Raw genomic sequence first — 22,873 nt, forward strand, 5'->3', positions numbered from 1 at the left:
ACAACAAACTAGGTTTCACCTTGCTAGCTGTTTTTTTTTTAAGCCAACAGGTCAGCTTGAGAACAACAGATTGACAGCAAGTAGATTGGTAAAACATGAGAATGGATTTAAGACACAACACTTAGAAACAGATTTCCATATACCTTAACACCAAACACTCCAAAGATCAAAATGCATGTATGTGTGCACACACTCATGCACCAGAGTGAGGTGTGGAAGGGAGAGGAATTCTGCAGACTTCTTAGAGAGTTTTTGATCAGCCACTTTTTACTCATAGATCTTCTACACAGATTTTTCAACTGCGACATTTTACATGGATTTTCAACCTATTTCTCTCTCCTTTAAGAAAGGAATAGTAACACAGACCATATGATTGACCATGTACTATCATGTAACAGACCTTTAAAGTACCTTTCCTAAAGACACACCTATTCCACCATGGAACTAGCATAGTTCTCTTACTATTACCCTTTTCTTAGTGGTTTTTTTTCTTTACATTTTTTTTTTTTTTTTTCATTTTTCCTCCTAGAAACTAGTCAAGGAAGTATAAGAAATTTCTTTCAATCAGGTAGCTCCATGGCCTAGAATACTGATTTTCTATATGACTTCCTCTGAGTAATTACAGCATTATCTTAAAAATTTTTTTGGTTGGTTGGTTTGGTTTAAACCTGAAAGCAAACCATTTATATAGTGTACCTTGAGCATCTTTCCAGCTGGCCCTGTACCTGTCTTGCTTTGACCATCTGCACCATATGCCTGTTCAATGTTGAGTGTAACTCACTGTTAGGTCTTGTCTAGACAAGAAAGTTGTGAGTTTGACTTGCATCAGTTTTAAACAGGGATAATTAAACTGGTGCAAGTCCCAGATTAGAATTCTTATCCCAGTTGAGTAGTGACTTACACTGTCTTAGATTACCCAGATTCCTAACTAAGGCAATGAAAAGTGAATTTTGATCTTTGTGCAGAAGTATTAATGAGAATGCAGTGCAAATGTGCAACAATTTATGGCATTTCTAAGTTACCCTTCCAGGTGAATATTCACCACCCTGTGTTTCATAACACTGTTTAAAATATGCACATGTGGTTGCACAAAAATAAGTTTGTGTAAAGTACAGCTTGTTTCAGAAGAAAAAGGTTTTTTCTGTGAACTAAGAAACTATTTCAATTTCCTTTTCCTGATCAAACTTCAACCCCTTAACAAGAGAGGAAATTCTTATGCTACTGGGAAGACTTTTACACCAGGACTGTTTATTCAAGACACTTGAGCTGCTGGTATTAAAGATGAGTTCACAGGACAACTAAACCGTGATACTGTTCTAGAAGGTCCTCATTTACTAGCTCTTCCTCATTTACTAGCCTGCAATTGCTGCAAATACAGAGAAAAAGACTGAACTAAAATGAACTGTAAATTGAGATGAATACAAGTAGACTGTTAAGTATCTTCACCTTTCAGATTTTGCTTGCAGTAGGTCATGCAAATGATCCCAGTTTTGATAACAACAAGTTTATTCAAAATTTTTGGTAATGGTAGCTCTGAAAAACAAGGCATTCCTCACTGGTCTTCATGAGGATCCGTACAAGATTCAGTTGCTTGCATTTTAGCAAGCAACTGCTTGACAGGTTTTAAGAACCCTGCAAGAATGAGGACTATTCTGACTGTGAGCAGGACACAAATAACCCATTTACCCAACAGCAACCTGCAAGATATTCTTGGCTTTATAGATGTATATTCATTGTATTTATCTGCTTATTTTTTATGCAGTACTTTAGTTACTTATATTAAAAGCAATTTCCTTCCAAAAGATTTTTAATCTCACAGTTATCTGTAAGTATTGTAAACATTATTATAATACATAAACTGTTAAGATCACAAAATACCTTCCACCAGAAAGACTCCAAAAGCAACACAAAAAATAACATATTAAGCTTCCCAAAAGCCTTGTGAAATTGGATAGTAGTGCTACATCTGTATTAGAAAAGGGAAACCCGAATGCTTAAAGTTTACAGTTTCCTAGCAGTCACAAGCAAAGTCCATACTATAGACATGAACAGAAGTAAAGATTAAATCCATCACACTTAACTGAGGCATTTAAATCAGGAAGTGGGCTGCTCAGGATTTTCCTGGGGTCAGTGAAGAGAAACAGGGACTTCCACAGGACAGTTCAGACAGCTGAGTCTTCCTCTGGGCTTGCTATGGTCTCATGACACAGCACTGAGATTCTCGGCAGCAAAGAAAACACTATCTTGGGTAACTGGTATTCTCCTGGAGAAGCTGGCAGCCAATGACTTGGACAGGTACACTCTTTGCTCTGTTAAAAACTGGCTCTAAGACTGGGCCCAGAGTGTGAATATGAATGGTGCTACTCGAGCTGGTGGCCAGTCACTCATGAGGTCCCCAAGGTTCAGGGGGGCCAGTCCTATTTAATGACTTTATCAATGAACTGGATGAAGGGATTGAGTGCATCCTCATTAAGATCACAGATTACACTAAGTTGAGTGGTAGTGTTGATCTGCTGGAGGGTAGGAAGTTTCTGCAGAGGGATCTGGACAGGCTGGATCTACAGACCAAGGCCAACAGTATGAGGTTAAACAAGGCCAAGTGCTGGGTTCTGCACTTGGGTCACAACAACCCCCTGCAGCATTACAGGCTGGGGGCAGAGTGGCTGGAAAGCTTCCCAGTGGAAAAGGACCTGGGGGTACCAGTGGACAGCATCTGAACACCAGCCAGTGTGTGCCCAGGTGGCTAAGAAGGCCAATGGCATCCTGACCTGTATCAGGAATAGTGTGGCCAGCAGGACCAGGGCAGTGATTTTCCCCCTGTACTGGGCACTGGTGAAGCCACACCTCGAGTGCTGTGTCCAGTTTCAGGCCCCTCAATTCAAGATGGGTAGTGAGTGGCTGGAGCAGGTCCAGAAAAGGTCAACAAAGCTGGTGAAGGGTCTAAAGTGTAAGTTGTATGAAGAGAAGCTGAAGGAGCTGGAGAAAAGCCTGGAGAAAAGGAGGCTGAAGTGGGATCTTCTCATTCTCTACAACTATGCAAAAAGAGGTTGTAGTGAGGTGGGGGTTGGCCTCTTCCCCTGAGCAGGAAGTGACAAGAGGAAATGGCCTCAAGCTGTGCCAGGGGCAGTTGAGGTTGAAGGGCAGGGAAAAATTCCTCAGTGAATGGGCGGTTAAGCATGGGAACACACTGCCCAGGGAATTAGTGGGGTTGCTGTCCATGAAGGTGTTCAAGAAAAGACTGGATGTAGCACTTCGTGCCATGATTTAATTGATGTGGTGGTGCTTGGTCAAAGGCTGGACTCAATGACCTTGGAAGTCTTTTTCAACCTTAATGATCCTGTGATTCTATAATTCTAAGTTTGGGCGGGATGATGGAGTCTTAACATACCCAACCTCACTACTTTTCCCCTATTGGCTGTCTTTTTTTTTTTTCCAGGGCACACAGCACTGATTGCTTCCAAACCACATAATGGAATGGGAACGATGAGTTCTCAGCACCCTCAAAATGACATGCCATTTACTGTATACCAGTTTCATTTAGAAAAGCTCTCAGTGCTCCAAATGAGATCTCCCACTGGGCATCTTGGTTGGACAATTCTGATGACTAATAAATGTAACATTTTATTGTTACCAGAAATTTCCTAATTATGGCTGTCATCACTGTAAATAAACACATTCAGGTCCTACTGAACCTTATGATAAAGCCTTGCCTCCAAGCATGGGAAATGTTTTTTAAAGTAATAACTGTCTTTCAGTCTAATTCCCTGATTCTTCTGCTTCTTAAAAAAAATTAATTGCCAAATAAATTATTCCCCAATAATGTAAAGCTTTTAGGTATTTCCACATTTGAAGTCTTGCTTCTTTCTTGTGGTTACATCAGAATGTTCCAAGGACTTGAGCAATTTGACAAATAAAGCTTTGAAAAGCAGGCATATTTTTGGCCAATAGATTTTTGGGGGTATATAAGCAATTTTGGGTTTACACTCAAATGTATTTTTTTGGAGCCAGTTTATTTCCATGAAGTTATTTTTAGTCCTTAAATTTGGCTTTTATACATATATACTTGCTCACTGAGTAGTACACTAAGAAATCCCACTAATTCCACCCTTTGTTTCACAACATGTTTGTGGGAACTGCACTTCAAATATCACTAGGATGAGGCTCTGCTTTGGATATGAGAATTCATTGACTCCAAAGCAGAAAGAAGCACCCAGAATAGTAAGCAGTCTCTGTGTCTAGAAAATAAATACAGGTTTGAGCTGGACACCAAATAGGAAGCTAGTGCTCAGTTTTGGATGAACCTTTCTCACTGCTTCCTTTTAGCCCTGGTCTACCTTGAAAAAGGAAAGGTTTACTGGAAAGCCATTCTTTACACAGCCATGTTAGTAATGCTCATACATGCAGAATACCAGATTCTAAATCCAATTTTCTTTGTGGGAGTTAGCAGGAGTTCCTCATGCATCTCCTGGTTGCGCTTAACATCCAAATATCATGTGAATTTTTAGGTCACAGGTCACATTGCAAAATACCCAATGAAACATAATTATAAATAAAATGGAACTTTTACTATTTCTTGTGATAGTTCAACTAGAGAAAATTGGTTTCTTAATATGACAAAACTTTCGCATACACAATGACCATCTCCATCTGTATATTAATATAAATTTACCTGATAGGACATTATTACAGCTTTTTAGATCTCTCCTATCCAGGGCAGGCTCCATCACATTTTCACTCAGCTTGCTCTGTCATATTTTCACTCAGCTTCACAGAAAGTGTGACATGTAAGGGATTTTCCCATCTTCAGCAAACCATAAAAAATCCAAGGCAAAAATCAGCCACTCCACACATATAAGCATATTATATTTCATTGCAGAAAACAGGAGTTAAGCCCTGATGGCAAAGAGAGCACTAAGAGACAGACTTCCAGTGGAGCCACAGCACACAGTGACAGACACCAGTCTTTCCAAAAGCCATTTTCTTCTATGTAGTGACTGGCCCCCTCAAAACCTAGATCCCTTACCTGTTTAAATCCTAGGTGAGGACTTGTGTTGTTACTGTCGCAAAATAAGGAAGTCAACAAGGACCACAAAAAATATCACCAAAAAAAATTATCAAAACCATTGTAAGAATAAACTTTAGACTATCAAATGGTTATAGATATATCCCAGAAAAATTGCTCATAATTTCTTTCTTTAATGACTGAATCCAGACCATAATTTCATACTTCCTCAGTTGTTGCTGGTAAATAACAGCACAGGCACATTGAAGGGAAAGGAAGTGAGTTGAAGCTTCTTTTTCTTTTTGGTTTAAGTCTATCTACCTACTTGTAACACTTGTATGTGTTAGCTTCTAATAGTATACTATCATTAAGCAATATTTTTAAACTTTTATGGTATTCTGCTTAGATAATGAGCAAGAAGAAAAGAAAGAGTGGATCATGTAAAACTCACTTATTACTGTTATAACAATTATTACTACCATTTAGATGGCAGGAAAAGTATATGGAACATTCATCTCTACAGCTATCCTGAATGTACACTGAGTCCATCGATACTGTAAGTTCAGCAAGCCAACAGCAACTTCCTAAGACACAATGATAACATTTCTTTGGCAATACTTAGACACTGCAACTAAATACCAAACAGCATCACGTGAGCCAGTCAGTTACTGCAAGAAAGAAAATGTGATGAACTGTTTGTTTTGAACTATCAGTATAAACATATTGCAGAAATGAAACCCAAGCTTAAACAATGGGGAAAGTTATCCGGTATTAAAATAAACAGTTCTAGGAAAAATCTCAAAAAATGTTTACCAAGTCATCTTCTTCCACGTAGTTTCTGTGCAGAGCATTTTGCCATATGCCTGGTTTGTCCACCAACCCTAGTTACACTGATTACAGATATGCAAATTATAATGGACAAGGCTGGGCCTTAATTGCCTGTAATTGGCTCCACAAGCATTTTTATCTACAATCAAGCTTGTAGATCATCAAAGAAGCAATTTTGAGTTTAAGAAAATAAAAAAATTTACTTTTTTACAGAAAAGTATACTTGTTTTGCTTCTAGAACTCTGATAATTTAGATATCGAAGAATAACAATTTAAAATTAAAATACTAGATTTAAGTAAGCCATGATTCTTACAAAATTTCATACTAAGTATTTTTTAAATATCACAGGGGAGCACTTGTGCTGAGAAAATAATTCACTTTGCCAAACATTGGCAAGGTAAATTTTTATTGAAATTTATATCTATTACTTGAAGTAATCAACATAGCTCCTTTATGTAAGTCAGACTATTTCTAAAATTCTTAAACGTTATTTCTGATTATAAGTATTCTCTTCCAGTAAAAGACCTACAACAGTTAATTATTCTTTAGTTCTTTCACAGCAGGTGCACTGTAAAATGCTATTTAGTGTAGAAAGTTTAGGGGGAAAAATAAACGCAGAGAATAAAAATGAGATGTGAGATATCTACGTAATATATTCATTACACTTGAGCATTATACATGTGTTGAAAGGAAATGAGTTATGGCTGAGACGCTTTGTAGTGGCAACAACAACAAAGCAAATTCAGTATTCAGAGATGCTATAAAGGAGCTGCATCAACCTCATTTGTTCAGAGTGAGACATGGCCCTTCACACAGAGAAACTGGTCCTTTCATTCCAAGGAAAACTGACACATGGGGATACATGCATAATCCCAGTTTTATGCTAACCCCTGGGAGCAGGGGGTTGGGGGCTGGGAGGGAAAGGAGGAGGGGGATAGTTCTTCCCTCAGCCTGTTTTACAATCATTGCAGAAGAAAACAGTCCTCAAATATAAACCCCTGTCATTGGGCTTCCTACCTGTTTAATCACTTCCCTCCAAAGTGTGAGAGGACTAACCCTCAGACATTCACACTCCAGAGACTCATATTTCCTTATGTTCAGTGAAACAGTGATCTTAGTTCAGTCTCTAGTGGACAAACACAGAATAAGTAAAGTCTTAGAAGCATGATTCAGCAGGCAATTTCCTCAAGTAAAATCATATGTGTATAAAAGCAGAAAACAACTTTCCTCTTTTTAGTGCTTGTCTCAGCCTGCCAAGGCACAGTAAAATAATTTCTTTTCCTCTACATAAAACATCCCCTGATTTCCAGTCCTATATTCCCCAAGGCAGATCAAGACATTAAAAAATGAGGGAAGTAGTCTAAAAATTAAATGCTTGGTTATATTTTCTGCACAGAATCTTCTCTCTCTTGCTACAGCCAGGTATCCAAGAGACCAAGTAATTTACAAAAAAATCAGGAAATCCTCTCTAAAAATTCTAGTAGAGTTAGGGGGGTGGGGGTGGCTGTATATGCTTTTTGACATATTTCTGTCTTATATACTGACTGGATGAAACAAAAGTTGTAAATGAGATAGGTTAGCAGCAACTATGCTAATATGAAGTTTCAGCCCACCTAGTAAGAGTCTTCATTAGAGTTTTATTGATGGTCACTCTTAGTATGAACTTGTGTTGCAGTTAAATCCTGTATCTCTCAAATGGGCACATATACAGCGTTTTCTGTACCATATTATATGACTAGTTGCATCACTCAATTGTGCAATTTTCTAAGTTTTGCCAGGTCAAAATGCCAGCATGTAAATGGGAATATCACAAATAGCTGTACACGGACTGTTTATTTATTTTAACTGGCCAGCTACCCCAAAGCATTTTCTTTACCAAGGCATGGACAATATCCATGCAAGGTATGTAATTTTACACAAGTGAGTAATCATGCTAAGGTGAATGGGACTAATCATATGAGTGAAATTATTCACATATTTAATCCTTTCAGACTCAAACTTCATAAAAATAATTACTTCTATTAAGTAAGTGCAACACTTTGAAACCCATTTTCCCCTTTCTAGGAAAGAATGCACATATACAAACACAAATTGAAGCAGGCTGTTTCAAGACCAGTGTATTCAACATGGTTAAACTGTGAAGTTTTAGAAGAGTGAATGTCTATATATTTTCCTGTTTCTTTCCAGAAATCAGCTGGGTAGAGTAGTATTACAGGATCTGTTTATGAAGGAGCAATGATATTCCTAACCCAGTGCCTTTAAATGCTGACTTTTTAAATGCTCCCTTTTGCTGTCAGCGTAGCAGGTATCCTGTATGACATCTGAGCTGAATCTGTGAACTATAAGTAGTGCTTACAAGAACTTAGTAAGTTCTATCAGTAGAGTCTCTGGAGGATTTTTGTGTTCTCTGACTCACACGCATACACAGTTTCTTGAAAAAAAGCCTTAAGAAGTTGCATCTTTCAGTAAAATGAAGAAAATTCTGCTCCCGAGAGCAATGTCACTAGGAAGGGTGCACTCTGGCTAAAACATTTGTCTCCTACACAGCCAAGAACTATATCAATCCTTATTATTTCTGTTCTCATAGAAATTAAGGAAAACTTTGAACAGCATAAACATCCCCCAAAAAAATCATTTAGTGAGAAACAAAAAAAGGAAACACTTACTTTTTGCAGCCACTGAGTGTAATTTTCCATCACATGTTCCAGATGTTGCAGTTTCTGGGAAGATAAATCCTGTTCCACGTGAGGAGCATCTCTCTGAAGAGCATTTGTGTTGTACTGGTCTGTCGTGCTTTCACGACAGTTCCCGTCCTGTTCTGGCAGAATGAAAGTATAGGTGCACTGCCCGTGCTGAACCCGGTTAAATCTTCTCCCACTGGCTTCTGGACCCCGACGCTGGTTAGTACAGCCTACAAGAGCAAGAATCGCTGCCAGGAAAGCAGAGGAAAAGAAAACTGACATGTTATTACAACTTTCCTTTCTTGCTTTAAGAAAAACTTTTTCTTCCTCTTTCTTAAATTTGTTCTTAATTTCCCTTAAAGTCTTTGGAAAAAGGACTGGAGCAGCACACTTTAACAATCAACCTTGGATAAACTGTTATTTTTTTTTAATTTCACTGTGAGGATAGCTTCCTTAGTTAAAATTGGGAATATTTATTGCATAGTAGTTAAGATTTATTGTTTCCTCTCTGTTACAGTCCAGCATGTAGCCTGCTTTAGTCAGCTGCATGTGCATATCCCAGTCTCTTTCCCCTACACTATCTGCTGCAGAACTGCTATTTTCTCTCAGGCTTCAGTGAGTTTTATTAAGGTTGCACTTTCAAGCCAAGCTGGAAGCAAGCAGCCTTTCACAAGATGACTTGACAGGAATGCGTGTATGAGTGCGCCCCTATGCTAAGGATGGCTGATGGCTCAGTACAGAGGGATCATCTTACAAACTGGCTGGATGCATGACCTCAATCATGCATGTCTGCCCTGCCCCTGCTGCATACAACTGCTGGGGGCTTTGGGCAAATTCACGTAAGTTTAATAAGTGAGTCAGTCCACCTTAATACACTTCATATGTTCGCACTGACCTATTAAAATGTAGATAAAGTGTAGAAGTTTGTTGTAATCCCTCTGTAAATATACAAAGCACTGAAATTAAAAATTCTTTCAGTTCTGCTCTGCTCTGTATCTATTAAAGAATTCTAGGTCGGGTGAATGACACTTAGAGTGAAAAAAAGTTTAGTTTAACCCTCACTAAGTTTAGCTAATTTTTTAAGACAATTGTGTTTCTTTAACAGTTTTCAGAGAGCTGTTTTACATCCTATATTGAAATTAGGGTTGCCAAATAGTAATCAGGAAAGGCAGTTCAGAAGGATAACAATTTTCTGTGTTTGGTGTCTAAAGTAAGGTAACTAATTAGAAACCAGTGAGAGATAGTGACTGAACAATTCCAGACTATCTTCTGTACTACTGCATAGTTATCACATGCATAACACCAATTTGCAAGTCTGTATGGGCTACACAGGCACCCCTCATTATATGGGGAAACTTTCTCTGGGGCATCTTCCTCAGAATAAGACTGTGCTAACTGCTTAAAAAACTATCTTAAATAATGCCTTTGTTATTTCTAGAGACAAATAAAAAATGCACAGATAATAAACAGGATTGGAATATTCATGAAATTCAGAGGAATCTGGATCTGAGTTCCTGCACTAGTATTTGTTGTTGTTAAATAAATATCAGCCAACACTAATGTGGAACACTTTGCACAATATTTCCCTTTAAAGTAAGTGGTCTTCTAAATAACAATAAAGCATCACTAAAAAAACCATCAAGGAGACCTATTTGCAAAAATACTGAGTGTAAACACCTTCAGTGCTCATGCAATTGTGACCTGTATCACAACTACAATGTCATTCTTAAAGAACTGCCTGGAATATTTAGCCAGGCATCTGACCTGTTCCCATGGAAGCTATTCCTACTGAAACTGCAAAACATCTTGCATCTGGAAAGAAACCACTTCCTTTGAACCAATAAGTAATATCCCCTACAGTAAAATAGAAAAAATGATAAGTTCTTATCTTTCTCTGAATTTTTTATATATCCAACACAGAGAGAGAAAGAAAAAAGGGGAAGAATACAAAGCAAAAAGCAAAGCATCAAAGTTACTGTTGCTTTGAGCAAAATCAGAATATCCTTCCACCTCTGAACTGTTCAGACCAACTTAGCACTTGTTTTTCTCCTTCTGAAAACCAACTTCTTAGTTTGCTTTCTTCCTTGCATACAGAACTTCCCATAACTCACCACCACCACCAGAACTAATTCTGCTGTGGTTTATTACACTGTCTTTGCAATTATTGTGAAATATATTTCTAAAATATTTGCTCATCTAAGATTAGAGATGAAAAGGGAAGAAAACTGTAGGTTCAGACACTGATCTGAAGGGTTAGCAAAAAAGCAGCTATATTCCCTCTGAGGCAAAGCGAAAATACCAGAGCACAAACATGGCAACAATACATGCTTTTCTTGTAAGTAAAAAAGAGTACTTTATGAAAGGGCCTCAGAGCAGCTGAAAGGGGGATAGCAAAGGTGGGTGTACAAAGGCTTCCTAGACTTCCTAGACTAAAGTTCATATTTTCAAATATGAACGCACATTTACACAAATGCCTCATTCATTTTCTGCAGAGCATTTAAACAACAAATTTATTCACATGCAAATGTGGAAAAGTAAGACTGCAAATTTACACTTGATGTTTTTCAGATGAGGATTTCACAGAAGAGCTGGCTCCCTTTGTTGCTGTTACATGGCCCCTTCCTGCTGGCTTGAGGTGACTTCCCCTTCTGTCCCCCTTCTTCCTGAGGGATAATAGCCATCAAGACCTTCAAGAACCATGCAGAACTATCAGGCATCTTTGACATTTGCTTGTTTGTCTCCAGCTTAGTTCCCTACCACAGCACCTGCCTTTCAGTCCCCCTGGCCCAGGCCCCAAATGGATGGATCACAGGCAACGTGCAATTGTCAGGTGTCACAGCAGGGAGGTGTGGCAGAGCCATGCAGCAGCCAGAGCATCCCCTACCAGCACACTGCACTCAGGCTTCCTTGCTAAAGAGAATCAACTCCCCCCACCCATGCACAGTCCACATCTGTGTTATAAGAGTAGTGCTTCTGAGGCATCTTGTGTCCAAACATGTGGTGTCTCACACAGAGGCAAGGAAGGGATGGCAGGATTTAGGTGAAAGCCCAGGAACCATTCTGTCACTCCTAGTTTGCAGCCTTTCCAGCACACAGGGAGACACAGAAAGGGATTCATGAATTGTGATGGGATGCACTTAAATATTTTCAAGGGTTCCTTGAAATGTCAGCAGCTCTGCTGGCTACATAGAAACTCAGCAAGCTTTCGGGCTGCTCTGGCTGACCCCAGAGTCAGAGCTATTCACCAGGGTCCCTAACTAAAATCACAGACATTCCCAGGCCTGTAACACAGGGACCAGCAAGGTCAGCTTGCTGTTTCACCAAACACACAGCAAAGTTGTCTTGATAAACACATTGGACCAACCAGGCCAGGTTCAGTTTACACTCCTCCCTGACACACTCATGGTTCCCTGCATACACAGGCAGAAGTGCAACAACCAGTACTGAAAAAATCTTTCTTCCAGATTTACAGATTATTCCAGTTAATTCCACATTGCAATTTTATAAGGCATTCCATTTTATCTAAGGAAAACAGATTCAGAAATAAGAAGAGTTTTTATTTTCTGAAGTTCCCTATTCCTATTAAGGTGTTTTTCTTTTCAAAAACAAACCAACCAACCAGCCAAACACAACATCCTGCTCAAGAGTTTCAGTGATTTGATGTCTTATACCTGATTTGATAAATGTATGGTTTATTATTCGAGTACCATGTGATCTATGTGACATGTCCCAGCTTTGCAAGAACTGAAAATTTCAGTGAGGTAAGGAAAAAATAGTTCTCACAGTTCAGTCAAAGTCACTGTGGGTATTTCTGCAGGATCTTACATTATATTCTACAGATAAAATCTAAATGATTTGCCCAGGATTGCACAGTTGCTCAACCAGAAACTGAGTAGGGATGCGTTTAAAAGTCTCTTTATTTTCCTAAGACCACTTCCTCCATCACAATGATTAGTTTCATATTCCTTGAACTTTTACTCCTGTGTAACAGGGAAGGGATGGATCCAGAGGCTTCCTTCCCAGACCATGCAAAGTCTCATACCCATTGCTTATTTAATAGCTATGTGAAATACTGTAGCTCACTATGTAATCAATCCTACAAGGCAAAATAAATGGGAATTCAACATCCAGATAAAGGTTACATTCACATGATATTGGTTCCTATATATCTAGAATTAATGCAATTTAGTGACTTTTACCAATATATATGCATGCTCAGAGTACAATTATAAATTCTAGGAAACAAAAATCTATTTCTCTTTCTTTACATTTCTGCTGCAATATGTGTCATTTCTGCAGATGAGTTGCAATAAGGTTGCATCATGTCACACACAGTACCTGGAATTACTCCAACTCAGCTTCCTCGGTGTATATGGGATATCAGTGCAGAGTGGCTCCTGAGTACAGGTATAATAAGCAAGATTTTCTGTCTCAGTAAACCAATAGTGGAGCACAAAATATTTATTCTTAGTGTAGCACATTCCAAAGAACCTCATTCTACCTATATAAATTCTACCAAATAAAGTGGGATCTTAAGTCCCACAACCCTGACTTGTGTGCTAATGCTTCTCCAGTTACTTCAGTGGAGATGGTCCCATTTATTCGAAGTGCTGAGAGCAGAATTGGATGGAAGATATTGCCTGACCCTACAAAATCCAGATGGTATTGAAAGCAGATGAAGAGGAAGACTTACTTACCATGCAATAACACTTTCTCCTACTACCTGTATGCTTTCTTTTCTTGCTCTCCAGGGAACAAGCAAGTAATCATCTCAAATAAATTTCTCCTCAGGACTGAAGTTTGTACATTCACATGTGCATACTTAAGGCATGATCCCACATAATGCTGCTTGCCAGATTCCTCCTTCAAAGGAACACTGTGATGGGTGTTCAGTTACGCCGCAGCCCAGCCCAGCTCTCCCAGCATTTGATTTCACACCTGAGAACAAGTAAACAGCTGGGAGCATTAGCAGAGTGGCAAAAAGCAGCTTTTAGGAGAAGATGGTGGTTTACAGAAACATCTGATCTACTGTTTATGCTGTACAACCTGTCTGAATTTTGTCTCACACAGAGGCTTTATTGGATTCTTTCCAATATGTTGGCAGATGAGAGAGGTAGATGTTTCCTAAAAACTTATTTTCATGATGTGAGAAAATCAAGTTGTTCTTATATTCATAAGCAATCTTTGAGCTTATGCATGTAGAGACAAAGCACATGGATTAATTCTGTTGAATTTCCTCTCATTCCCTGAGGAAGGAAGGAATACTACAAGCATCCTCTTGTTATCTGTTTAGGGTAAGTTTTGTCCCTTATTTTCAAAATTTCTGGATACTTGAGTTATTTTCAAAGACCAACACCCAACTCTATCAAAGAGGAGGATACACAGTAATGGAACACAGTGGGTATGATGTTTCTGATTCAAAAGGATAAAAATACATGCCCTAATCTACAATGCCTGATGAGAAGTCCAACAGTGATGATCTGCGGTAGCCTGTTAAACTCCCTGATCCTGCGATGCCATGCTCCCCCTGTTCCCTGCCCTAGCCTTGCCCACTCCCTCAGACTCTCCCTATTGGTTCCTGTACCCCAGCCCCACCCAGAGACCACCCCTGGGCCCCTGACAAAACCACCCCACATGCAGACCACAAGGTCTCTCTGCCTCCAAGGGCGCTGGGACAAGATGTGAATAAAGCTCTCTTACCACCCTCATGGGAGACCCTTCTCTACCTCTTTTACCACCACTGCGTTGTAACACTGCTGGCTGCGGAGCCAGATCGCGGGGCTGTCCGAAATGGACTCTGGGATGCGATTAATCGCATGGCCCTAGGAAACCCCCGCTGTGCTCACAGGGAGCTGCAGCCTGCTAGGCAGAGTTAAGCAGTTACAACAATGATCTTCCACTGTAAGTCCTAGGCAAAACCAAACAACTCTCTGGTTTTAAAAGAAAGATATTTCATATGCCTACAGGCATGTCAGTGCTATTGTGTGAATGTGCCTTCTGTTGCAAATTAATTGAAAGTGCAGTTTGGTGGAAATTATTTATCAGCAGTGTTGTTTGGTTGAATGGTTTACTTATTCTGTGAATTATCTCTGTGTCTTAACACTCACCAGGGAAAATACAGGGGACAAACAACAATCCATTGGTGCGTTACCTTCAGTTCCTGACCTAATTTAACATGTAGCCTCAAGTGCAGTGCTACATGTGCATCTGTTCTTGAGGTCATAAAGCAGGAACCACAATAGTGTGATTTGCCTATGAAAGGAATAATTTCAGTCCCCTAGTCAAGTGTAAATGAAAAAGATTATTCCAAATACTGGTAAAAGTTGAGCACTTAACAACAAGAAACCCACTGAAGTTTCTTCAGGCTCTATGGACTAGCAAATTAACATCTTTCCTTTGGAGTCTTAACTCTTAAATTCTTAAGATTACAGCATTCTTCCCTAATGGAAAGCAAAATTCTGATTCAGGTGCTTAAAAAGCCTTGTTCATGAGGAGCACTAGATACATAATTGTTAGAGACACAGGACAAAATATTGGTGGCAAAATCCCTTACATTATCCATAGAAGAAATAGGGGATCTACCCACTCTTCCTGTGAGCTCAGTCTTTCTGTCCTATCAGAAAGTCTGTTCCTCACAGGCCTCTCTGTAGCTCAGACCTTTCAACTCAGCAACTGCCGCAAAGAGGGCAATGGTGCCGCTGGCAAGGATGGTCAGAGCATTTGGAGGTGAGCCCCAGATATAAATCCTTCTGCTGCCTGATATGGAGAGAAGCAGGAAACAGACTCATCTTTTGGGTTTGTATATTCAAAACAAAGCTTGAATTCATATTCTGATTTCTTCTGCTGGTTGAGACACATCAGCCAGACTCACCATCAACCTCAGTGACATCCTGAGCCACCAGCTGCGGAACTGTCTTTGCTGCTGTATGATATTGTCTTGGGGTGACTTTATGATGTGTGTCCCATATCACTGTTCTATGCCCAGAAATTAATTTTGTGTCTTTCTGTGCCTTTAAACTGAGCCTGAGAGGGGGGAGAGAAAAGTGTACTTTTTCAAAGCAGTTTTGCAGTTTGTTTTCATGTTTCAAGGGCACAGAGATAGAGACGGTTCTCTGCATTCACCTGCGGTGGTGAGAGGAGTGGGAGGAAGCACCTGGCTTGCTTTCTTTCCAGCCAGCTTTCAGCCATGTTTTCAGCTCCTTTTCCTCTGAAGAGTTGAACTTTGTTTTCCTGGGACTCTGATTTTTCCCTTCTTCTCTGCTGGACGGTTTCAACCTCAGAATACATTGGGGGGAATTTCCACCGAGGCCTTGGCCCTGGAGGTGGGCCCACCACCCCGTCCCAGCTCCAAGAAGGGAGAGAGAGATCTACGGAAGGACTCTGAAATTTTCTCAGGTTTCTCTCAGCAGAGCAAGAGGTTTTATTATTATTTAGCATTATTATCCTTTTCCTGTGTGTTTGTTAAACAAATAGTTTTTATCTCTTTCACTTTCCTTCGAGGAAAATTTATTTTTTCCCAAACCTGGTGGGGGAGGGCTGGTTGTAACCTGCCTTTTATCAGAGGATATATTTCCAAATTTAACTAAACCAGCACAGATATATTTAAAATTAAAAAGTAACAAATTCTCTTTCACATAGAAAAGGACATAAATTCAGGTCAGTTCTCAGTATTTATGTTATGCAATAACTTAGCTATCTGGCTAAAGTACATGTAGAAAAAATATAGCCCTACTACTTGAAACATAGATAAGTTTTTCTGATTAAGACTAATTTTCCTAAAATTTTACGTAGAATAGACTTAGATAAAATAATCCACAGGAAATTAATTTTATTGGATATAATTCTGTGGTAGAAGTGATGAACATCAACTTTTTCTCTTGAGATTCTGTGGAGCTCTGATTAACTTCTACATATTGAAAAAAGCCTGCAAATCAAAGGGACTAGAATAAAATGGCCTGGAAGAAATATAATCTATACATCAAGAGGGAAAGACAAAAAAGCTGCAAAGAATGCACCAAATTTCCATTTGTGAAAAATCTGGTATTATCACTTTCCTAGAGCAATCATAATACATCTTCTGCATTCAGTCAAAAGAAGGATGAAACCCATAATTCAACAAGCTAATAGTTAATTATGTGTTAATTATAACTGTCTTTTGATGCAGCTGTAAACTGGGAAAACAGGATTAAGAGTTTGGATTGCTATTCTTGTTTGAGTTCACTTTTAAAACAGTTAAATTGTTTTATATGTCTGTTTAAAAGGAGAATGTGACAAATGCAATGATGTTTCCAAAATGTATTTCATTTTAAATGAAACATTGAGTCCCAAGTGTGAGAAATCTCAATTTTGCATCTTTTTGGTTTCTCATCCATGTTGTATTTTTCATTAATGGCAAAATTCAACTCCATGTGTTCTCTCACCATTCATCCAGCTTAGTTTAACTTTTTGGCCGGAGTTTGACTCTAACAGGAGTAGGAGGAGCCAATAGTAATGATATTACCCAGTGCAGGCAGCCCAGTCTTCCAGCACTCAGGATCACATTGCTGGTACTTGCTCTGGAGAGGATAAATAGTAAGAAAGGAAGCAGAGAGCAGAGCATGAACAATATAGATGTTTTTGACATGGACAATAGCAAGATTTATAGCATAGGCAACCTAGCTTGGAAGCTACAGAATTCCCAGCTGAGAGAAAACACTTTAAATGCAGTAAATGGAACAAACTCAAAATACTGACAATGTTCTAGAATCTGCTGAAAGACAACGTGAAGTTGCATTTCTGTTGAAACTACAGGAAATATAAGCTCACCATGACTATGCGAACCTATCACAGGTCTGACAAGCTCAGATTTTGCAAAAAGAAGTCCTTAAAATCTTACTGTTTTCTCTGTAAGAGAGTCAGAATTTAGAGTTCTTTCTCCTACAGGACCAATAGATTATATATCTATATTACTACATGCATTTTCAGGAATTAAGTCAAATACTGATGCAACACTTTGATAGCAAGACTGCCATATTGGACTTCCATCTATCTAGACCCTTGCAGTCCCTAAGACCATGACAGCTTCCTTAAACTCAGTCTATTTATTAACTCATTCCCAGCAGCTAAGAGTTAGGTATTGGTTGACAGATATAGCAGAGAAAAAGGCAAGAATAAGCCACCAGGAATCTGGGGTATAAGAGGTAAATAAACAGCAGTGTAGCAATGGAAAGTGAGAGGCACAGAGAGACAGTCTGGAATTAGGAATTGCAAGTATTTCTTATTTAAGAAGGTGATTTATAAATAAAATATCTCTTATATTTTATAGTGTACTTTTCTTCCCACACCTATTATTTATTTTTGCAAACAGCTTCTGGTTTCACATTCCATATGTGTATACAAGACACAGACTTGGCTTTCTGTGCGACATTCTGGCAGCATCCCCATAGTACCAAAATTGATCATTAACTAACTAGAAACCTCAATCAACTGGTCAAAATTATTTTAAGAGACCAACCAGCTTCTCCCCAACTGTACATGTCATTTTTAATTAGGAAACAAGAAGCAAGACAACACAAATAAATAGCAGTGAGGCAAGAGGCTAGCTATGGTTTGTGAGCAGCTTTCCGTGGAATCGCACCAGCAAGGCATGCCAGCTGCACCGCACTAAATAGCCTCACTCCATCCATGTGTCACATGTCTTGGATGAAGTATAGGATGCTCTCATCCTATACTTAGACAGCAAGCTGTCATAATTTTATATAGGAGAAATATTTTATCAAAAATTGGCTCTGATTAATTGGTCTACTAGAATCAAGTCATTAATAGAAGTCAGAGACAGTATTCTTGAACAGAGTTGGAAAACAGAAATAGGAATCCGTGCCCTGGGGACTAGAGTATTCCTGGTACTGATGCTCATTGTACTACATATCTGTAACCAGCCCTGTGGAGCAGATGTCTCCATGTCACACTGCAGTCACAGGGAAGGAGTGCTACCTTCCCCTCAGAGATTCCCTCTAGCATTTTTGAACAGCCTGCTCTGGCACACATGCCCAGTGTTGTGTGCAAAACTCACTCCACGGGATGCTGTAGGATTGTGGTTCCCTGCAGAAAGCAGGCGTAGCCACACTGTTTGAGATTGGCACCTATAGCAGGCAGGCAGAACATAGGTACCATGCTTCTATTCACACTGAAAATCTCAAAATGCCCAATCACTAAGCCATAAAAATGGAGATAATAAATTGAATTACAAATATCTTTGGGTTCCCCTGGTGCCAGTGGTTATATAAATACTGTAGCAACTGTATTGAACCCAAACAACATGTTTATAACTATAATGAGATTTGCAGCCAGTTCTTCAGCCACTTCTGTGGACACAATACAGTATTGGACCTGTGACACCTGATACTTCTGCTGCTGGTGTATCCCTTTGAAAACCAGCTCTGAAAAATGAGCACCAGAGCCTGGACTGTGTCCTCAGGAACATGTGTGCTCAGGGACCAGTTCACTGGAGCATCAGTAGCCTGAGAGCTTCATTTCAGCTCGTATTATCTGAATAGAACATAAAATGGTTTGAAGTACAATATTTAAAAATGAACATTTTCTTCTCTGTGTACAGCACTCACTGTACATTTCAGATACATTAACCCAGGGTACTCAAATGACCCAGTGCCTCCAATAGTGTGTAACTCAAAGATGAACTCTTAATTCGCTTCGATCATCATAAACCCATCAGCACATTACTAGACATTTAACTACTGTATGCCAATAAAAATGTTGTCTAAACTCTTAACTGCCTGTTTAAAGCAGTAATTAATCCCCAAGATCAACACCTTCAAAATTACTGCCACAGGGCATAGATAAATATTAACCTTGGCTCTTAGGGAGTGTTGGGCTCATGACCTGGGACCTACCTCACTCTTGGTAGAGTTTTCTCCCCTGGTTTGCCATTGAGATGTTGTACAATTCTTAGGAGAAAAAAAAGTCAAAACCATTATTCTGTTTTTAGCATCCTTGGTGTAACCTTCTAACTCAGAATGTGGAGTTTTCTAACTGCAACTTTCTCTGCATATTTCCTGTGAAATAATTCAACCCCATCCTTTGGACAAGTTAAAAATAATCTTGGTATAATGATGAAGACTGGGTGGGACAGGACTTGTAGAAATTCACATTTTTCCTTCTAAAAGGATGAGCATCTCAAACTCTCCTGTTTGGAGACTGTGCTCAGCAGATGCCCACTGAACATTTATCAGCCAGGCACGACCATACAGGTCCCAATGCAAGAGCCAGGTTTGTGGCACTGAGTTAATTTGAGCTGTAAGTGCTGGAAAAAGAGAGCAGGAGGCAGAGAAGAAATACAGTGAGCAGGAGAGTAAGATAGGTCTGTATTACTGTTAGTAAAGTACTTTACATGCCTTGTATAAAAGGTAAAAAATCAGGTGTTTATAAAATGTCATGTATTCAGTCATTTCAGTAATTTATACAACACTGTTATTGTACTTTATAAAAAGTACCATCTGGCCAATAATATTTTTTACATTCAAAATCATTATTTGAAAACAAGTGGCTAAATGAGGACAAATTTAACCATCAAAATTCTAAGTAATTCTAAGCTTCGAAGATGTAAACCAGATCCAAGCAAGCCAGGCTCTGCGGAATTTTTTTGTGTGATATAATCTTGTTCTTTAGATTCTGAGCTGTGTAAAATATCCTGTACACAGATTTTTCATGTGCCCTAGCTACACATGCATCCAAGTCTGAAGTGCCATGAACTCAGGTTCCCTTCCTTCCCTACCCCACATGACACTGAGTGGCTGGGACCACTTAAAAGGGATGAAGTACAGAGTGCAGTGACATCTGATGTGGCACTGCTTACTCCACCCTTTGTCAATCTGCTTCTGCAAGTTCTCTATTGCTCATTTGGTATTTTTAAATAAATTTTTTTGGTAAATATGGAACCATTAGTCTGAATGCTGCCGTAGGCTATAAGCAAGTATAAACTCACTATTCCTAAAATACACGTTAGGGTATTGGACGTGCAAAGCAAGGCTGTGCATCTGAAGGCACTCCCTGTGCACCCCTCTGGAGGACGGGAGGCTGTCAGGCTTTGTCTAGTGCAGCAGAAGTCTATAGGAATTGAGAAACACTGGGGAAGTTGCAATGTCATTAGTATGTTGCCATCATACTGTTTTTCTTCCTTTTCTGAAATAAATTGCACATACTATTTACGTTCTGCTGGGGCCTGTCAATGTGCGAGGTATAAGCATTAAGAGGTGCCACTTCTTCTGCCCTGTGCTGCTCATGAGAGAAAGAAAATGCATATCACTCTTCCAAAATTTCTGTAGCAGGCACTATCAACAATTTAAATTGTGAAAGTTGCTTTGTGCCATGCTGTTTTCATACTACCTGTGGCAAGCGAGATTTTCTTTTTTCAACAGCATGAGAAAGGTCCCAAAGACTTAAATGGGAGCATAAGCAAATATAACACAGAGCAGAAGTGATATTAAATACTCTAAAGCAAAGCAATCTCACTATTAATAAAATGTGAAGGAAACAAAATATCAGCATAGTTACTATTTTCATTAAATTTTTACTTTAGATTATCCCATTTTCTCTGTTTTCTGCAACACCTTCAAAGTTTAAACTTCTTTTCCTCAGCCCTTCTCAGTGTATCTTTCTGCCATATCATTTACCAGAATTAGATCCTAGGAAGTATATCATTCCTAGAAGTGCAGGACTTCAGAAGAAAGGGGGAATCTAAAACCTGAAGAAGTCCAGGAATATTTGCTTATAGACTTTTAACAAAAGAATAAATTCTTCCTCTAATACTTCTTCTCATGTTTTTTTTTCCAATTAGTACATGATTGAAACATTTAGCTGAGAATATCATACAAAGATGACAAGTGGCTTCACTGTTGCATAAGAGATTAGACAAAACAAAGAATATTTGAACTCAGTAGACAGATCAGTACTGATGGGAAGATTTCAGCTGCACAGTGCTGTCTTCTTTATTGACACGATGTAAAAGACTCAGTTCTGAATGTAATCCATATAATTTACAGAAAGACAACTATCTGGCATCTGAACAGCTAGTGATCTGCTCTGAGTCACTTTTCAGTCAAACCATAGTGATGCAAAGTGCTTGAGCAGCAAGTTTGAAGCTGTCTGTACTAAATGGTGTAGAATGCCTTGGCAACATAGTCTGTTGCAAATAATTGGATCTTCCTCTTCACACTGACAAAATTCCATGGCAAGTTCAAGATCTTGGTATTTATGACTAATGTGTTGTCTGAATGTTGCCCAAGACATCTAACTGATCTACTAAAGATCATGGCTGATAAACCTCTTCAAGTGTAAGGGAGCTCAAAAGAAAAATGCCTTCTTTTATGGGAAAGAAGCTGGTTCCTTGTGTTTAGTGCAGTCAAAGACTTCAGATGGAAAGTACCTTACAAGTTTCTAATTCCAGATGGAAGGCACATTTCTCTGCAAAGTATTTAAGCAACATAAATGCATGTATGACCTTTTTCTTTGTTCTTTGGCTTTATTTTGGTTGGGTTATGGGTTTTTGGTTTGTTGGTTTGGGGTTTTTTTAGTTTGTTTGTTATGCTTTAAAACCTACTTATTTGTCAAAAGCCCTGGGCAAATGCTACTTTTATGTCACAAAGGCAGGAGACAAGTATTATGGTTCCCCAATCTAAACAACACTCTGATGATGTGGAACATTCCTTAAGAAAGGAGAAAGAAACAAATAAGAGGAAGGAAATATAACTAGGATGTAATTTTGCTATAAGTTATGTTATAATCAACTAGTGCATTTTCCTCAGATAAATATTTCCTCAGATGAGTGAAAAATAGTAGTGTTAGATGAAATTGGAGGTCAGGAAGCTACTGGGAAGCTGGAGTGAGATTGTCTAATCTCCCACAGGTGGGAGACTTCCACTGGTGGGGGATTTATAAGAGGAGAAGAGGGTTTTTGTAGGTATGTTGCCTGTGTATATCAGCACCTCTATATGTAGATGAATATAATAGCAAAGCAGTTATTATCATTAATGTTAAATCACTACCACCTTTCTCTTTCCAAAGGGTAAAAGAAAAGTGAAGTGAGAGTGTGATGGTTATGGGTAGTTTGGCCTGGAAAAAAATCTTATGCTTTGTAGTACAAGAGTCTTTTCTAAATATAGAAGTTTTGTGCTAAATCAATTATGATTGGAAAATCATTATTAGAATCCGCACAAAAAGAGAAATCTAATAACAGAAAGCAGCAGTCCATTGTTTAGCTCTTCAGGTTTATGCTACTGCTCTGTATTTAGGCACCACCCAATTTAATAACCAAAGAAAAGGACAAGGATCACCCATGATGGGACCTCTTACATAGATTCTACTACT

General features: G+C 38.9%; 1 protein-coding gene across 1 annotated transcript in view; it reads right to left on the reverse strand.

Moving 5' to 3' along the window:
* ANGPT1 (angiopoietin 1) overlaps nucleotides 1-9,210 on the reverse strand; it is a 161,909-nt gene extending 152,699 nt beyond the window's left edge. The window contains exon 1 of the mRNA XM_008632293.2: nucleotides 8,498-9,210. Coding sequence (XP_008630515.1) covers nucleotides 8,498-8,794 — 297 coding nt within the window. The 5' untranslated portion in view covers nucleotides 8,795-9,210. The remainder of the gene's footprint in view (nucleotides 1-8,497) is intronic.
* Between the last annotated feature and the right edge of the window lie 13,663 nt (nucleotides 9,211-22,873).

Source organism: Corvus brachyrhynchos, unplaced genomic scaffold, assembly GCF_000691975.1.
Source record: "Corvus brachyrhynchos isolate BGI_N302 unplaced genomic scaffold, ASM69197v1 scaffold710, whole genome shotgun sequence".
Classification (NCBI taxonomy): Eukaryota; Metazoa; Chordata; class Aves; order Passeriformes; family Corvidae; genus Corvus; species Corvus brachyrhynchos.